General features: G+C 37.2%; 2 protein-coding genes across 3 annotated transcripts; one reads left to right on the top strand and one right to left on the bottom strand.

Moving 5' to 3' along the window:
- Positions 1–2494: 2494 nt before the first annotated feature.
- On the top strand, positions 2495–4089 carry LOC104587032 (uncharacterized). Its single transcript, XM_010244462.3, has 3 exons — positions 2495–3047; positions 3406–3524; positions 3624–4089. The coding sequence occupies exons 1-3, from the start codon at positions 2661–2663 to the stop codon at positions 3772–3774; spliced, it is 657 nt and encodes a 218-aa protein (XP_010242764.1). The 5' UTR covers positions 2495–2660; the 3' UTR covers positions 3775–4089.
- A 3350-nt stretch (positions 4090–7439) lies between these two features.
- LOC104587033 (UDP-galactose transporter 1) lies at positions 7440–16682 on the bottom strand. 2 transcript variants are annotated; one of them, XM_010244464.3, is made up of 6 exons: positions 16237–16682; positions 15703–15842; positions 8798–9047; positions 8490–8697; positions 7879–8110; positions 7440–7798 (listed from the first exon to the last, which is right to left on the bottom strand). In XM_010244464.3, the coding sequence occupies exons 2-6, from the start codon at positions 15811–15813 to the stop codon at positions 7577–7579; spliced, it is 1023 nt and encodes a 340-aa protein (XP_010242766.1). In that variant the 5' UTR covers positions 15814–15842; positions 16237–16682; the 3' UTR covers positions 7440–7576. The 2 variants fall into 2 exon arrangements, with proteins under 2 accessions (XP_010242766.1, XP_010242765.1); XM_010244463.3 differs by lacking the exon at positions 16237–16682 and having other exon boundaries at positions 15703–16187.
- Between the last annotated feature and the right edge of the window lie 3463 nt (positions 16683–20145).

Genomic DNA, 20145 nt, shown 5'->3' with positions numbered 1-20145 from the left:
TAAAAAGCTCTCCTACATTTACTCACAAAATATACACTTCTCTTATACTTTCATCCCAAAAAGGGTGTAACTACATTCTTTTTCTTTAAGCTGCATTTGGAAACGATGTAAATAGAGCGTAAATTCTGGTTCAGCGTAAATTTGCACTAGTTCACTTTTGCCTGTGTTTGGCAACATTACATTTATACATTGACAAATAACAGACTAATGCATATTTACATTGATAAAAAGATGTAAAAGTACATCAATAAAAAAATAAGTAAATTCTCATTTAAGTGGGTCTTTGATAAAAAAAAAGTTTATGCTTTATTGAAATTCATGTTTGCATCCATTACAGCTAAAAGTCTGTTTTGGTAAGAAGGTAAATTTATCAATGTAAACCTAATCCAACTTTACAATTTATATGAACCGTTTTATACTCTACATATTTATATCCACACTTATTTGCATGTTTCCAAATACGGCCTTAACTTTTTATCATTAAAAGTGTTAAACTATCAAAATACTCTTTTTTACCAAAAAAAATTTTACAACTCTACATTTGCTACTTTAATGCTTTGGAAGGAATAGTTCCCTGTTGCTCATGGGCTATAACCCGTAAGGTTTGCATACAAATTTGCTTGTAGGCTCAGGTTCGGGCTGTAAGTATTAGGCCCAAGGCTCTGGCTTTTGAAATAAGCCTAACCCAATAATATTAATAAATAGCAAAAATAATATATATCAGTAATAGAAACCAGATAATAACTTATGTTTTATATGTGATTTTCTGATTTAGTTTGACGGTACAAAATATATTTATTGGATAGGGACAAGTTAGAAAAACATAAAATTAGAAAATAAAATTAAGATATTATATAGCATATATGATAATACCGGGCTTTGGACTCGGGCCTGCACACGACGCGTGAATATGTCAATTTTAGACAGAGTATGATAAAAAGGCTGGATTGAAACAAGAGAAGTGATTATCTTTTGTTAGGGTATTTTAGTAAATGTAAATCTAAATGCAGTTAGTTGGTCATGGATAAATCTGATAGTTTAATAGGTGGGCCCGAGCCCAAATCAGACCCTATCATAAAGGAGATTCCAAAATCAATGTCCTAGTCACTCCACATGCCATGAACTAATGTATCATGGAACAGAATAAATGGATTCAGTAATTTAATATTTTTTGAATAAAATAATAATAAACAGTAAAGGCTAGTCTGGTAATTTCCGACACCAGCGAATTACTCGGGAGCAATTATTTGAAAGTACTGACTTCTGTTCTGATGACCCGATCAAGCTCACCCAATTCACGAGGCCCTCTGCCCGTCTCTGGTTACAAAATTTCCATACTCTACTACTCTTTTTATTATTAAAATAAATTTAATTATTTTTTAGTAATAAATTCCTCACTATTCTAAGTTGTAGGGATTCTCCAAATGACGAATGAATCTGCTGCATCTGACGAGTGAAGGAGAAGCAAGTAAAATAATGGGATTTCAAGGGATACAGTTGGCCAAATTACTCCTATGTCCTATTAAGCTTGGTAGGTTGTGCAGGATATTATCATGATCCTCTCTCTGACTCCTCTGATCTACTAGAAATTACAAGGAAACAAGGTGGCTTAGCTTGGAGACATCATTATAGATTTGGGTGAATCTAGTGTGACATGGGCTTGTACTTGTACACATGGCAGACATGCAGGATATCTGGACTACTTGATTCTAGGGTTTGGGGGAGCAATTGGGATGATTACAACCCTTCAATCCTTGGGTGGGACCCCCACAATGGAAATCTCAAATCTGGGCCACTTGATTTTAGAGTTATGGGAAGCAATTGGGATGATCACAACTACTTGGTTTTAAATTTTAAAGTGTTTTGGGATGCAATTGGGATGATCACAACCATTCAATCTTTGTGTGGGACCCTTCATCAATGGAAGTAGCCAGACAAAGGATTAACTCAGAAGGTTATAATAGTCATTGTGTGATTGGGGGTTAAGTAGTTTAATAGGGCACCACGTGAGACCCACAAATCTCAATCCAGGTGTCCTTGTACTTTTGCTGAAAAGCTTGTACTTACGTGTGAGTGGGCCCACCAATTGATGGCCCAGATCAGTCAAACAGTGGACAACCCATATGTGCAGCACATATTATACGACCCATGTTTGCAGCCTTCACCAAACGTTTGTGGCTTTTGTGTACTTCATTTATCCATCCTCTACGCGGTTTTATATTCAGATTTCAGCGAGAGGGAGAGAGATTTGATGGGATAAAAGAAGGAAAAGAGAATCCTCTTTTTCATCGGACACAGGCTAACAGTGATTTATTTACAAAATACAGACACCCATTTATGTTAAAGAGAGCGATTCCCCGTGACTTTATCTGCAGAAAGATAAAAACGTGGCTTTAGCTTCATCATCCGCCATTGATCACTGTTTTTGTCTCTTCTCTCCCTTAACTTTTCTTTTCCTGCACACTATAAGAACGCAGTACACTCTCTCCTTTCCACTCTCAAACCTTCAAGGAGCTCTCTCTTCCCCCATCTTGATTTCTTCATCCTTCCATTACAACTTCAAAGAGTCAGGTACAAAGTTTTCCAGAGAGAGAGAGAGAGAGAGAGATTAGTATAGGTGGTAAGAAAGAGAACAGAGGAGTTGAAGAAGCAGAGCCAAGATGCCTAGTGCAGGTTCATTTCTGAGGCAGCTAAGTGGTAGAGATGGGACTTCATCATCAAACAGATGGAGCAACAAGAGAAGATATGGTGGAGGAGAAGGGTGCCAGAGAAGTCTGAAGCAAATGGAAGGGCTTAATATGTATGGAGGTGGAGCTGAGAATGGTGGGTTGGTTATGAGGAAGAGAGTGATGGTTGTGGTGGATCAGTCAGCCCGTTCCAAACATGCTATGATGTGGGCACTCACACATGTGACCAACAAGGGTGATCTACTCACTCTCCTCCACATTGTCCCCCCTCCTTCTCAGAGGGGTTCTGAAAGAATGTCAGACTCTTCTCCTTGTCTTGCCAACTCTCTTGGGTCCCTCTGCAAGGCTTGCAAACCTGAGGTATCTTTCATTCTGTGAGTGATGGGCATGTGTGTGTGTGAGAAAGAGAGATAGAGAGAGAGAGAGAGCTGCATTCCTTCTTTTTCTTTCTTTTCTTTTTCCCTTTTCTCAAGACACTGTATTTTCATTCACAGTCACAGATGTAGATACTGTGTGGATTCCTTTCTTTGTTCTATCCTTTTAGCTGCAGACTTTTATTATTACTCCCTCTCTTTTTCCCCCTCACTTCTGCATTTTGACAGATGCTCAGATTCCATGCGGATCCCCATTCTTCTTTGCTCACTCTCTGTCATCATTTCTTTTTGGTTTTCTGGACTCTGAACGTTTATTTTCATTTCTATCTCTTCAATATAACCAGGTGGAAGTGGAGGCTTTAGTGATACAGGGGCCAAAGCTTTCAACAGTGTTAAGCCAAGTGAAGAAACTTGAAGTATCAATTTTGGTGTTGGGTCAGAAGCAGCCTTCTCCACTCAACTGGTGGGTAGCACTCTCATCTCAATCTTCATCTTTAGAGCTTAAAACTTGTTTTTTTTTTTTTTTCTTTTTCAATGCTCTGATGTTGTGGGCTTTTTGCAGCATGTGTGTTAGCAGCAGTGATGAGGATTTTGTGGAGCAGTGCATCAACAATGCAGACTGCCTTACATTTGGGGTGAGGAAGCAGAGCAGAGGCATGGGCGGGTACCTCATCAGCACCAGATGGCAGAAGAACTTCTGGCTCTTGGCTTGACCAACTACTACTAACAAGTTAACTTGAAGCAGAGGAGGAAAAACGTGTGTAGCATTGGATCTGGTTCTTCCTTTGTAGAGAAAACTGTGAAATGTGAATCTTCTAATCTCATGTCATAGTAATACTACAGCTTTGTTCTATTTACCAAGTTCTCTATGTTAATTATCCTTTGTCAACGAGTTCAACCAGATGTTCTGTAGAAGCTTGGGTTATGGTTCTAACGAGGCCATATAACTAAAACCGAATTAGATCAAATTGTGTATCTTCTAAAGCTTTCATGATTCAACAATGAAACCAAAGGCTCTCTTGTTCCATTATTTTGTTTCTAATTCCTTACGAGTCTAAATCAAATGTTCTGTAGATAGAGAATTGGTTATGGGAGGTGGGCCATCCACCCAAAATTGCATGGATAAGATTTATCTACTTTTACTGTCAGGGATGCCAATCTTGTGGGTAAATGGCCTTTCTTATGGATATATATTTAGCCATCAGACCTGTCTCTTCTGTGATGACCTGATTATTGGCCATATCTAGTAAGTTGGGGGGTCCCCCCTTACGAGTCAAAAGAATGGGTTATAGGGAGTGGGCCACCCAATCCAATGTGAGGGCCATAAATCCAAATTGCATGGATGAGATTTAATAACTTCTATTATCAGGGATGCCCATCTTGTGGGTGCATGCCCTTTCTTATAATTTGATCCTAGCAATTAGATCTGTCTTTTTCTTATGGCTTGATCTTTGGCTATTTCTACTAAGTTGGGTCCCTGTCAAGCATTGACCCAAAACCCTTAACTATCTAGAGAGGGACAAGTCTCTCTGGAAGGAAGGGTGGCCATGATGAATAATAGAGCTTCTAATAGTTCAATGCCTCAGCCATGACAATCAAGGGCCCACAAGTTGTCCAGCTTTCCAACCATGAATACCAGCAGAAAATGAGGATTTGGAATTGGAAGTTAATGTTTGGTGATTTTGCCAAGTCACAATAGTCCCATGTACTACCGAAGTAGAGAGCTTGAGCTTTCTTGTCCCTATGGTAGCGTCTCGTAGAATAGAAGTATGGAATCACCCGGTGAATTACGTTAGCCAGTGTGGGTCCTCTCCACTGAGCGGTCCACGAGATGTTTTGAAATCCACTGTCGATGCAAACAAACCCTAGGCTCTAAGGGGGACCCATTAGAAAGGACGAATATTTCTGTGTAAAGCAAATGGGACCCATGAAAGAGGGACTGAGGGAGGACTGTGTCAAACCAGAGAGTTGGGAGCTCAGTTAATTCCACAGTCTCTCTGGTCTCCATCGGTTCTTCTTCTTCAGCCCCATTAGAGCCAAGCCTGTACCCAGGTAGAACCATCGGTCAACCCAGCAACCCGCCAAGCTATCTGGATTTTTCGATATGTTTATGTTCATGAAAATCCGGATCACATGGTGAACAACTGGGTTTTACAATGGCCCGAAATGCAGACCGGCTCAAAGTCAGAGTTTCCCTTGTTGGAATTGGCCAAGTACTACATAACTCGATTCAAATCGGCAAGAATCAGCTCAAAATGGGGTTCAAAACTTCAAATCGTTTGGGTCTTTGCAAGGGTTTCAACTTTGAACTTCGAACTTTGTAGCTTGTACAATTATTGAGGGTTGGCCAATTCAACACGGTTAAGCCGTATATATAGGTGCATGTCTGAGATAAGGGCAAATCTTAGATCTGGCCCACAGGAAATTTTCGGTTGGCAAAAAGGACAGTGAACTGTGGCTGGAGACCCACTTAGAAGCTACCCAGCTGAATAATTTAGATTCTTTTGGTAGGAGATTTGGTCATCACTCACCAGACAACCTAGGGTACAACCGTACGATAAACAGTGGAGGACCCACTCAAGAAACCGGCCGGTTGAACAGGCTAATGTAGGGCATGAGCCATGAAGCTACCTAATGGGTGTGGCACACTGCAGTCTGCAAGACGGTAGAAACCTCTCTTCCTGGGCCTTTTGAATCCAAATCCAGGGTTTCATACAGCTAAATAGTGAAAAAGAGAAGGGGTAAGCACCAAAAGGATCATATTAAGGTTGTGTTTGGTACCATTTTGTTTTTATCATAAAAGATTTAAGGTTGATTAATAGAAATTGGTGTCAAATATGAATTGTCAAGTCACATAATCAAAAACATTTTGGATTAATCAACTCTAAATGGAAATGATCAGTCCCCTACATGCAACTTTTTCAGTTGAAATGACTCCCTTATGTGATGTGATAATTCATATTTCTCATCATTTTCTATTCATCAACCCCAACCTTTCATGAAGAAATGACAATGGTACCAAACAGGTTTAAATGAGACATACCTCTATCCACATTTGATTTGTTAATATTTGGATTTGAATTAAATATTACCCATATGGGATTCAAGGTTCAAAATATTGATATTATATGCAAATCACAAGTTTTCAAATATCTATGCCTTTTTTAATTCATTATTTTGAAAATAAATATATTAGGAGGGGTTCTAATGTTTAAACCTATTTAAAACCCCTTAAATCCTAGTATATAGCATTTCCATGATCCTGATGAAAATTGATACATGTCGTATATATCAATATTTTGAAACATGTTGGGATTGTAATTGAGTATTGAATATCATTAATAAATTACATTAAAAATAATTAAAATATTATATATTATTAATAAAATCAACTAAAAATGACTTTAACCTTGATTGTTTCTCTTGCTCTGTTTGTCGGTGGTATAAAACTGCTGTAAATACATGAGTGCAAATAGGCTGAATCGTCAGTTTTGACTGATCTTAGTTGTTTGGACTTGTGGAGAGTTATTTGTTTGGCAGTGAGATGGAAAGCAAGATGTTGTGGCCCCCACTTTATATGAGAGACAATTGAGATAAGAATAAGTCTTGGACTTCCAGTGAGCACAAATGAGACAAAATGTACAATCAGATGGGACAAACAAACTAAACTGCATGCAAAACTTATATCTGTTTCAAATTTGCAATGCAAACAAATGGTGCCTCATGAACAAAATGGAGTGGAGGTTAAGAATAACAGTAGGAGCCAATCTGGCCATGGTAAATGAAACTGAAGCAAGTCTAATCATGGGGCAGGAGTGCAGGACTAAATCCGAGAGTCTACTGCTCTGAGATCCTACGCGCTAGCCGAAAGAATAGAGGACACTTTTGCTCAGGGAAATCTTAAGATGATAAATTGATTTAACGGAGGAAATTGACTGAACAAGCTGATCCAACTGGTGCAATTTGAAGCTTCATTGATGATTACTTCTTCTGGTACTTAAAAGAATTGGGCATGAGCTTTAATTTAGCCTGTACGACAAAGAACTTTGGCTTTGTTGCTGATGCTGACTTTGGTATTTAAATCAATTAAATATAAAAAAATGTGAAAACCGAAGTCCAGAAATCTAGCCCCAATAAATCTGTTTTTCTGGGTCACGAAACCCATAAGTATTTGCCTTCCCGTTTACCCAGGAGAGACCACAAAAGTCTTGCTCACTGCCTCACTCCACCAGGGTCTTGGTCAAGTCTCATTTCTCAACAAACTTGGGTCCTCTTCCATTGATTTCAATGCCTGCTCAAGCTGGAAGCCACTACCAAGGTTTTAGACCTGGTGGCTAAACAATGGATAATATACTTCGATATCAACTATCAAATGAGATTTGTGTGGAACAACGATATATTGGTAAGCAAGAAGCATGACTGAATCTAATTCAACTAATGGGTGTACACAGACAACAGATGGTTGTTTTTTTCCTTCCTTTAATCAAATGGTGGCATCATCTCATCTTTTCTAAACTAAACTTTATCATCCAATTTATCGTTTACAAGTGGGGTCATCTCCATCCGGCTCCGGGGTGTCTGGGGGGTTCGAGGTGTCCCCGGTGCTTGCTGAGAGAGCTTGTGCCTCACGTACCCATAGAATGTACAACCAATGAGTGTCACCCCACATCCTACAGCATTCAAGACAGAGATTGGATTTCGGAATATCATCCATGAAACCAGAATAGCCACTGCAACCTGTAAACACAAGAAACAAAATCCAAGAGAACAGTTGGATAGGGAAGCAAGAGTGAACCAATCCATCTTATTCATCCTACCTTGAGATTGCCAGCCACATTAAAAGTGACCGCAGTTGTTGAGTGAATTACATAAAAGATGGAGAAGTTGAGGAAGAAAGCCAGCACCCCGGAGCTGAAAATAATGATGAGTGAAGAGAAAACAGACTCATGTGTCTGAAACCAGTTAACGATTCCAGTCCCTTCAAGAAGAATTGCTGGGACTGCCAAGATCATGGTCGCAAAAGGTGCCATGTAATAAACGGTGTTTATGCTAAACAATACACAAACAGATCACAAGTCAAGCATGAATGGTGAGGTGAAATGAAATACAAGAAAACTGATACAAAAAATGTAGGAAAAACTAGGTAAAATATCATGTTTCAATACTAAGACAAAAATAATGTGAACAACAGACAAACAACTTGGTTTATGAGGTGAAGCAGTTAGCCAATGTAAATTAACCCCTATCCCCAGTCACCCCCACCCCATGAAACTAGCTATAACGTGACAAGTCCAAAGTTAAGATAAAGCAATGTTTAGCAATTACGACAGACAAACTTAGAACAAAGATAAATGTTTTGATAGTAAATTCCATCACCAGAGAGAAAGGTTCTTTAACTTGTTAAAGACAACAAGAACAGCCACACTACCTATCAAATTTGTATCCATGCAGCAAAGACTCTGCAAGAATAGTCTTTGTAGATGTAGCCAGGCAACCAAATAGAGCAGCACAAAATCCAAATATATTAAAACTAAGCTCTGTAACAGATGTGAGAAGAATTCCTCCTACAATGGGTACCAAAGAAGCCCAAATGCGCCAGTCAAAGTATTTTCTCCAGACTAGCCACTGCAGAATTACTGTTCAACATCATTGGAATCAATCAAGACTATGATAAATTAAACTAAATGAAAACTTGCACGAAGATTAAATGAATAGAAAACAAGATATCAACCTAACCTGTTGTTGCAGGAGTGAATGATTTTATAGTCTGCATAAAAGAAACTGGAATATATCGTAAGCTTACATTCCCCAAGACAATGTTGACGCAAAAAACAAATGACATTGGGAATATTCTTCTCCAACGGTCTTCAGGATCGACCTCAATCAGTGGCTTAAGCTTCAGCATTTTGATTACTATGCATGCTCCAAGAGCTGAGCATATGAAGTGGACGCATGATACTGAAAGAGGGAACTTGAAATCTAATTTCTGTATTTAGGATATGTATCAGACTCTCAACGATCCAACAATAACCATGTAAGTTTTAAGAAATGTGCAAGGATTAATCTTGCAATTAAGACACATGAATGCATATATTCAGAGAAAAGAAAGGAGCATAAAAGATTCTTCAAATCAATGAACAACCTAATACAATTAGATCAAAATCAAGATTCTAGATTTTAAAATCAAGCTTATAGTTTATCATTACCTCCTGCTAAGTGCTAATCAAGTACCAGCTTTGTAGTCAAACATTCTCAAATGTTTTACAACATCTTGGGCTTTCTGACAATACAATACAATAAAAAATGGCAAAGTTAACCATACTGCATTCTGAACTTTATTCCCAGATACGGATGCAGGAAATGACACTGCTACTGTGCTACATATTTACAAATTTGGCACATGGGTACAGGTTCCACCACTATAATATCAACTTCCTAAAATATAATCTTCTCTTGTGAATGGCTCAATAACTTGTTAGTCTGTACCATTGGGTGATCTTGTCTAGTTCTTTATTTTTCTGTTATTATATGATACAAACTAGTTGACATATTGTTGGCTCTAGCATTCTACCCAAGAATAGGCATCTCAGTATCATTTTTTCAAACTAATAACAAAAAGGCTATATTAAAAGTGATAGTCAATAAGGATATTCAGGTTTGAGCTGTATCTCAAACTGGCACAAAATAGATTTTTCTCAAAGGCTCAGTATGGAAGTGCAAATACAAATATGCACTGTGCAAACCCTTTGTATACAACATTTCTAAACTTTGTATTTACACTGTACATATTCGTGTTTGCACTCTTCCCAAACTGAACTAATGTTTCAGGGAGAGCTATTGAATGTTTTTAACTTATTTTGCGTTAATTACAATTTCTTTCATATCCTTTCCTGTTTTTCTCCCAATAATACTTATAAATACCTCCTTTTTACTCTGATCTGATCTAACAAATGAAAATTTCTCCTTTCTCCTCTATTTTGCACTAAGTAAGATATGGCTATATATTTCATTGCAATCTTTTTTTTTTTGATGAATATATTTCATTGCAATCTTCCTCAAAACCAGATAAAAATGTGAGAATTTTGAAAATCCAAATGAAACTCTGATCATTGATATCAAGTCTTCATGAATGAGGATGAAGAACAAGATCAAAATAAGCATTTGAACAAGAAGAAAAACCAAAATACAGAATGCAAGCAATACATCACTACACGGTAGAATAGAGGAAAAAGGGGAAGAAGAAAAAGACAAAGTTCTCTCGGCATCATTGCTTCCAAACATGCAAAAGAAAAACATGAGCACAATTAGATTTTACAATAAAAAAGTAACGAGACCGGTGTTAACTAAGCAACAAAGTTATCTTATCTGACTAACATTTGTAAGTCACAAATGTTCTGATGTCCCCCAACAGATTCTTCCCTTTTCTGGTCCCTCTTAAGTATTATTCAATCTCCGTTTTTAAAACTAATTAACTAATGATGGTAATCAAGCCTTAAGTATAAATCTGTTTGATTATTGATGGTTGTAGCTTAGGCAACCCTGGATGTTCAGGTATTGGAGGGGCACTTAGAGAACAAGAATGTAAAATCTTACTAATTTATACGTTGTTAATTGGGAATCGGACATTAGTTTGGGCTGAATTGTTAATCCTTTTTCAAGGTGTGATATTGGAAGTCTCACAGGGTTAATAAAAGATTGGAGATTGAAAGAGGAGTGGTATAGTTCACTGAGGAGATTTATAGTCCTTGGCTGCATATTAACACAAGAAGGAAATTTAATTATTGGGACACACTGCTCATTAAAATGAGAATATCGTTGGTGAGTCTTCCAACAAAGAAAGAATCAAAGACCTCATGGCTTAAGGTGAAGTTCCATGAGAAAACTTTCGATAAAAAAATAATTCTTCCACAACAATTCCCAACATGCACAGAGAAAGTGAAATGCAACATTGTCCTCAAGCCAAGAAAGAAGATCAAAGTCAATTTACAGATATCATCGAGAAGGAGTGGAGCAATTAACATTATTTTGAGCTTCAAAGATGCTTTTATATAAAACATTGAAGGTTGCAGTTAGCTTTGTGACTTCATCTTAATTCTAACAGTTTCAGTTTCTTCCTTGCAGGAATTCTAGGAGTTAATATATGCTAGCTTTTGTTGTTATTATCATTATTATTATTATTATTATTATTATTATTATTATTATTATTATTATTATTATTTAACTTGAAGAATTAGAGAAAGGATCTTGGTATTGCATGAGTTTTAAGACAAGTTTCACACCTTGCTGACTGTTAGATAGGGGTGGCAATTTCTTACCCAACCCACTGAACCCACCCATTATATAACCACCCATTTACTTAGTGGATTGGAAATGGGTTGATTCACCCAATGGATCAATTTCAATGGGTTGGGTTGGGTCGGGTTGTTGGTATCCATTGGGTTAGCCACTAATGATACAAGTGTGAATTCTCTAACAATTTGTTCTTTAATTTTCTTCATTCAAGTCAAACAATTCATAATTAATGCATTAATTTCTAATTAATTATTGACTAAAATTAGTTCCAATTTGAGTCAACACAGTTCACCCAAATCAACATGAATCCAAACTCAATCAAATGGTTCAATGGATTAATCTGGTTTGGATAAGTTGGTTCACCCATACCTGTTTGGAATTAACAAAAACCCAATCAATTGGTTCAATGGCCCAATCTGGTCTGATTTGATTCTTGCCCAAATGACCCAACTGTACCCAACCCAAATCAACCCAACGACCAAGCAATTTGACCCAACCCAAAACAATTTGGACTGGTCTGGCTTGAATCGACTTGATTCAGATCTGAATGAGCTGGCTGCACCCATTGCAAAGCAGCCTGGGCGTGGTTAGTTCAGCTTGATTTGGTTTACGTCTGATTTGAGCTTGAACGGTTTGACCACTCTTGATGCAATTAGCTCGAATATGAACCCAGTTAGATGGTTCAAGTTGGTCTGGTGTGATTTGGACCCAAATGGTTCAACCAAACCCAAAACTCGAACCTAGTCAAATGGCTCCAGGTGATTAATTGCTTTTAAATTCTCCTTGTAAAATAATGTGCATGTAATGTGATTTGAACCTTAAAACACGTGTGAAAGGCGACCACCATTACCACTAAGCTATGACCGACTTATTTGTCAAAAGGGAGTTGGATATTAGTTTATAGTGTCATAAACTAAGTTGTTACAAGGTTAACGGGCTGGGTGGGTTGGATTGGGTCAAAGTGGGTTTGGGTTGAACCTAACCCATTTAATTTTATTTAAATGGGTTGGGTTGAAGTTAAACCCAAACCCAACCTGCCCAATTGCCACTCCTACTGTTAGTATATCTTGTTCTAAAAATTTACATCTCAAACCTACAGAAAATATCCCTTTTAGCTTAGCAGAAGCAAGTTGAGCCTGTGCCCATGCATTGAGAGAACACAGAATCAAGAAGTGGTTACTAAACCCGTGTTGTAGCAGAAACAGTATCCTGTGTTCACAGACCGCAAGACCAAACTAGAAGTTCACTCCACTGTCTCTAATGGCATATCTTCATGCTAGTTCTAGAATATATTGATGATGAGTTCAACAAAAATATTAACACCTATAATGCATTCTGAAAACTCATTTTTTAGTTATGTTAAAGAAGGCCAAGTTGAATCCATTCCAAGGCAACAACAATAGTTTGTGGAAGTCCTTTGATGTGTCAACGTGTTACTTACAAGATTAATATCTGTAAAGGCCTGTTGTTATCGGTATCCATATAGTCTTTTGTCCAGGTGATTATTTGTAAAATATTCAAAAGCCTCTTTATGTGAGGGTAATCTAATGCAGGACCAAATGCTATGACACCAAGCCAACAGATGCAGAATAAGCCTGCAAAAATAGAAAAAAAGACCTAAAAATCATCACCTAGAAGAACTATTGGGAACCAGCAGCTGATCGCTTCTTGAAGGAATTCATTCCATTGAGAAAATTAGAACCACTTCAACAGTAGAAGCAGAAACTCTAACATTATTATTTGATGTCAAAAAGAAAGGACTTTAAAAATATTTATAAGCAAAGAGAGGAGGGGATAGTAGCCTTTTTCCTTGTCTTTCTGATTTCAAAACCAGCTAAAAAATACTACCAACAAACTAGTACTAGGACAAATCCTAGCTGGAAAAGAGCTAGGACTTTGACCTAAGACATATCTTTGTTAACTTTAGGGGTGGCCACAAGCTGAGCTCTTGAAGAGTTACTTTAGCTTGGCTTGAAGCTCGGTTGAAACCGAGCCGAGCTCGAATACATATATATATATATATATATAATAAAAATATTATAATTTTTAATTATTATAATTCTTAATTTTTTAAATATCAAATAAAAATATTTTTATATATAATTTTTTATTTTATAAAACATTTTTTTTTCTCAAATTGAGCTCGAGCTCAAGGTTCTAGCTCGAACCAAGCTCGAGCTCAAGCTCGAGCCTCGTACTAATTGGCTCGGCTCGGCTCAAATCCACCCCTAGTTAACTTAATGACTATGCCCTTACTGATATAATTCTGACATACTAACATAGGTCTTAATCCATTTAGAAAGCAAACTTCTAGTGTAATCAGGAAAACCAAAACTTCTAATACAAATAGTCAAACTACTAATGACCCAAACATTAGAAAATAGCGACTGAAAAATTATAGAAATGCCTGTTTTATCTATAAATAAAAATTCAAAATTTTCAGATTCAACTCAGTGGACATTATGGGTACAAAATGAACAATGTAATGATGTTGCAAGTCTCAAATCTAAATGGCAACAAATATGGAGTGAATTGAACCAAGAAGCAAATTAAAGTGAAGAAATCTAGAAAAAGAAGAATGGTCACCCAAAGACATTTCCAATGTTATTATTAATGTCAACGAAAAAACCTTCCCAAGAAAAGATAAGAAAAATTCTCAACTTACTAAAGAGTATACAACTCATTATGCAAGGTGTTGCCAGCGGCTGTAATGTGGTCAATCTGGTTGGAAAGAAATAGGAGGCTTTTTGAAGATAATTTTAGGTCAGAGGAGGAAGTCTTAAAGAGCATTTGGGGAAGGTTACACTCACTCACAAATTGTTCAAGAATTGTCCTTACAGTTAATTTTTTGAGCACAGTAATCTTTTTGTATGATGTTCATATAGTGGTTTTTGGGATGTACAAAGTGATTTTCTGTCTTGTCCAGCGTCTCATTGGGCAATGCTGTATCCTTTTCAGTTTGCTTTAATGAAATATTTTACCTTTTCTCTCAAAAAAAAAAATGCTGTATCCTTTGCTAAGTAGGCATTTTGAAGAAACTAATAAGACAGAAGATGATTATAATAAGCTTAACTTAGATCTTCTGTCAGATTAATAACCATTAATGTGTGGCATGTCTTCTGGTCTTTTACATGGCAACATATGAAGAACTGTAATTACTAACTGCCTACCATTCTTCTATTTGCAATTTAAGATCCCCATAACAAAGTATATTTGATACTTTCTAAGTTTCATTCCAGATATCATCTTGTTGCTGAAATATATAGCAGCAGAAAAGTGAACAATCCATGTCCATTAGTTGAAGCTTTAACAGTGTCAAACGGGAAAGGAAATCATCTAACTAATGTTCTAGAGAGACCTTAGTTCAAAAGGACGCTCCATTACTGAAATAGATAGACATCTACTAAGCTAGAACAGAGAAATTAAGCTTAGTTATGCAAATGTCATACATCTCAAGAAGAAAGAGGATCTCAATTGGAGCATGTCAGAAGCAAAGGAAAACCTTTATAAAGGGGATGTTAGCTGCCAGGTTAGAGGGTTTGAAAATGCTGATAGAATTGAGCATCATCAATTTATCAGCAATGTCCCTTACTCCTTAGACAATTGGTTCATATCAGAATTCAAATTCAAAATTTCAAAGTGAACCCAAATGTGACATCAACTGGCACATATGGAAGTTTCTTATTTGGAATAAGTTTTTCAAGATAGCAAGACATTAACATCTTGTTACAGAAAGCAAGGTGAATCTAAATTCATAGAATAAAGCAAGCCCAAACTGAATCCAAGGAGTAATGAAATAGTTACATCCAAGTAGTCAGGAAGAACAAGCACATTAGGTGCATCTCCCTGAAGTAAAGTTCAGAGATCTATAACACGTATTCACTGTTTAAAATTAATAAAATATTGAACTGCAAATCGGTTTACATTCTGCCTATAAAATTGGAACATCAAACACTGAATAGTGAAAAAAAAAGAAAAATAGAAAAAAAAAACGGCGAACAAGAATAATGAAGTAAGCTTTCCTCTACTATCAGGTCTATACAGTGGCCACTTTTCATGCCATAAATAGTCAAGTTTTATAAACAAATCAATAGTTCATTCCCTTGTCACAGTAACCAGAAAAATTATAAATAAACTTATAAATCATGAAATCAGATGGAAACAATGACTCAAAGACAACGAACAAAAGCGAGCATCCTTCAACAATCAAAATCATCAAAAATCCAAAATTTAGTAATCAATCGAAAAGATAATACATACCCATAAAATTTTGAAAAATAAAAAGCATGCCCATTTAACAGAATTGAGAAAGGAACAAACTTTGGCAATAACAGAACGCGGATACTGACCTGAAAGATCCATTTGTTCATGATAATCACTGTGACATTAAAACCCCACCATTGAACAATAGAAAGAAGAGCTCGAAACATGCTCCACTGACACGAGATACTTTCCTCCATGGATCCTCAATGACCCACCGAATCAAAACCTCAAAAGAATAAAATGAAATAACAGAACCCGAGATCAGTAACGGAACAAGAGTAACGTCAACAACAAGAACGAAGCCCACATTAATGCTGTTCTTCCCAACCGACTCTAAGAGAGAAACGGCAGAAATGAAATGAAAAGTAAAAGAAAATCAAATTGGCGCCCCCAAAGAAAAAGACAGAAGCAATTAACGGGTCTGGAGGAGCAGAAGAACAGCAAACATGATATCAGAGGAGCAATGAGAACCCTAATTGGGGGCTTCAACGAGGAGGCTGAAGAGGTGGGAAGGGAGGAGGGCGTGGAGGAAGAAGTGTTGAAACGGTGGAGGTGGCTCTTCTCCCATGTGATGGTGATGGCATGAAGTGTATGTTTCCTGGAAATTTAAAAGTCATTACCAATTAGATTTCGGAACCTCTTTCCTTGCTTTCTACTCATCACACGACATGAAATTCCCAATTCTCTGTTTCTTCTTTGTTTTGGTAAAGTTCACCGCTTCACCTCTCTCTCTCTCTCTCTCTCTCTCTCTGGTTCAGACAGAACCGGGTCAGTGGTCTGGGGCCTTGGCCTGAAGTGAAGAAACCCAATTAATGGTTGTGCAATTGAATGGACGGTTCTGATCAATTAGAAAGAACCCTTGATTATATTTGCAGTTTTGGCTTCACCCCAGAAGGCCAGAATTCTTGTTTTCTTCTTATATGATAAAAGGTCCCCCCTTGATTGCAAAGCAGCATTCAATATGGAGCTGAAATGGGGCTCAATGAGCTTGATGGCAATCTTCTTGTACCATGAAAACAATAAAAGAATGCGTTGAGATAGAGGCAAAATGAGAAGCCACACCACAAGCCCAAATGAATGGTGGGAGTAATTTAACCCCTAGTTTGGGAAAAGGTTGGCAGAAACCTCCAAGGGCACATGGTGAAAGCTGCAGGAGCCTTGGAAAAAATAAGGGGAATATTCCTCTTCAGAAGTAATAGAAGTAATGGAACCTTTTCCTAACTCTGGGGATCCCTTCCATTTACTTGAATTAAACAATGGAGTGGAAATTTGAACACCACAAGTAGTGCACAGTAGCTTAATATGACAGTCCATAATAAAATTAAACAGTCTTCTCTTTTGCAAATTTACTGCCTTTAAAGGGTACAATGAAGCTTTATTAGGTCACATTAATGGCTTGTGTACTGTGAAAGGAGACAACAGTTATGTGGGGCATCAAGAGGGAGTCAGTGGCTTTACTATTAGGTGGGGATTCACCAAACTAAGAGATATTCTTTTTACAATCTCAACATGATCCATTTGGCCGATCTGTTTAGTGGGTGTCGATTACCATAAAAAAAACAGTTTTATGCTTTGTCATTTTGTGTTTTACATCTGATACCATTCCCTTAATAGAAATTTTTAATCTCAACTCAAGTTTTTATCTTGGGTCCAGAATCAGACCCATGTAAGAAATTGATTAGGGAAGGAATCAGCTTGTGCAATTGACCCAACTTGCATTGTTTACACTATTTTTTTTTTCTGTAAGTGAAGAAAAAAGATTGTTACTGATCAAAACAGTCCAAAGATGATATAATGATATGGACCATGTGGTTAAATTTCAACTGGTGGTGTTGGCTTTTGGGGTAGGCAGTTTGGTAGGAATGACCCACTCAGTGTGGACATGACCCAATTAAGACATGGCAGGTTGTCAAACCTCCATGCCTAAATGTACAGGACATGCTCCCATAAACTAAGATCAAAAGCTTTCTAAGGGACTAGTAAATGATTGTAGGGTCTCCCATAGTCCCACTTTATGGCCTCTCTGACTGTAAATTTAGTAACTTTATAACTTCCGTCCCATTTATTGCTTCTTCATTTCTTAGATGACAGCTGACAACGTTTGATCTGGTTGATTGGCTTCTTGACCTTGGACAACGTTTGGCTGTAAGGGGTCAGTAAGTGCAAACTAGTACCTGGCAAGTCTTGTTAGGGCAGTTAATTTGACTGAACCTAACCTGATTTTGGTTACAGACTTACAGGTACAGTAAGTCTAGCTAGAAGCCTGATCCTATCTTGTATAGTTGTATGGTCCCGGGTGACCCACTTTTACTGTATCAACCCGATCATGTTTGGAATATTGATCATGGCAATTAACATATACACAAACCTCTGGACTTGTGTTCCTTTGGACTTGAAGTGGAAACTAAGAGTTAGTTCCTTTGGACTTGAAGTGGTAATTGAATATTGAATTTGAAGCTATAAACTAAGAAATGTTTTGTTTTCTTGAACTCAAAGTGGCCATTCCGTAATCTATTGAGTGTGAATTAGAACAGCAGAAAAGTTTCCTCCCCAATTCGTTAGTGCACAGGGACAGCAATGCAATAGAACTGCATTCACATGAATACATCCCTCCAACATATGCCAACTGTTAGAAATTTTTCGAGGAAAAACCCTGTGGACAGTGTGGATGAGGCTACTGGCCTGAAACTTGTCTCATGAAGCTCTCCCTCTTTTCCAATCTATTCTGCAATCTTGGGTTGTTTAAGTTTTATTTTCCAAATGCTTAATCTAGCAAAGTCCTGCTCAATCAACAAGGGAAATATACCAAAACAATAAGTCAAGTGTTCTTGTTGAACAAAATAAGGTCAAAAAGCATATTTATTCAACATTTTGGCATAGTAAATCTATGTTGTAGCTCAATGAGTCTAGCTGGTTCTTGTCTCAATGTGACTATTTCCATTTTGTGGGTTTCAACCAAGTAGCCATCTAAGTAAGCACATGGCAATGAAACCATTTTGACCTTTTTTTTATTGTAAAATATCCAAGAAACTTAAGACCTGATATATATAGGGGATTGACCAGACACAAATATCATGTTTCTACTACTAAAATCCAGCAAATGAAATATTTCTTTCATCGGCCAACTTCTCAAAGGACTAGTGGATGCAGAGCAATTCTATGGCACATAAACATGTTTCAACTTTCAAGGTACCAGTACTCCAAAAGCAGCACTAAGACTGTAAGTTTTATAAACTTGGGCTGTAAATATTGCCCCCAAGACTAGGGGTGCAATTTGGGCAGGCTAGCTTGAGTTGAGCTTTTGTTAAATCCTGAATGAGCACCTAAAGCCTGGGCTCAATACAGTGTTAAATCTTCAACTTAATTGGGTACCCAAGTTGCATTCCTGCCCATGAATAGTCTACCTGATCAGCCTTCTTAACTTTCTCCTTGATACGAATTACTTTCTATTTCTTGAACCCTCGCCACATTTTAAATGACACAAATCAAATTTGTCATCGGAAAGCACATTGTAGAGGTAAGGAGTGAAATGCATTTATTGACCGTCATCTACTTCTTTAGTTAAACCCTTTCTATGCTTTTCTCCAACGTGGGTAGGGATGTCAATGGATCGGGTTAAACCGTAAACCGGGCTTAGGGTTGAATTAGAGTCAGGTATATTGGGGTATAAGGTCATGTTAGGGTTTTGATACCTCAAAAAGGGTCGTGTTTGTTTTCACTATCCCAACCCACCGGTTCATGATACCTCCTTCGTACATAGAGTATTTTTTGTCACTTGGTATGACTTCTACCCCAATGACAAAGTTTATGATTTCTTTCATTAGGGATGGCCATGACAAAGTTTACCATCTATTTGAGCTTGGCTCGTGAAAAGTTCGATTCAGCTCGGTTTCAACCAAGTTTCAAGCCCAATTTATAGGCTCATTTATTAATCGAGCTAAGTTTGAGCCTAAAAAAGTTCAGCTCATGAAGTTCGTAAGCCGAGTTCAAATAATAATAATAATAAAATTATAGAAAATAATATATATAATAAAAAATATTATATATAATATTTATATATATAATAATAATAACTAATTATTATACTTCTTAAATTTAAATATTATATATAATATTAATTTTAAATATCAAATAAAAAATGTTATACATATATATATATATATATATTTATTTATTTTTATTTTTATAAAACATTTTTCTCAAGTCGAACTTGTGCCAAGCTGAGCTCAAGCTCAAGCCTTGTATTGCCTTGATGAGCTGAGCTCCAATAACTAGCTATTCGGCTCAGCTTGGCTCGAATCTATCCCTACTTTTCATATTTGTTAATGGGGCTAGGCCGCTAGGGTTTTGAACAAGTAACATATTGAAATTGGGTCAGGGTTAGGGTGAAGGATAGCTCATACCGAACCCAATCTGTCAAAGATAGTATCCAGTCCATCCCTCTCAAGATCCCAGATAGTTGGGATCAAAGTAAGGGCAAGTGGGCAACTAAGATTTTAGGTATTTGCAAATATGAATCGTAGCCTCAC

This window comes from Nelumbo nucifera, chromosome 5 (assembly GCF_055504915.1).
Source record: "Nelumbo nucifera cultivar China Antique chromosome 5, China Antique-T2T, whole genome shotgun sequence".
Lineage (NCBI taxonomy): Eukaryota > Viridiplantae > Streptophyta > Magnoliopsida > Proteales > Nelumbonaceae > Nelumbo > Nelumbo nucifera.
This window is presented reverse-complemented; position numbering and strand designations above follow the sequence as displayed.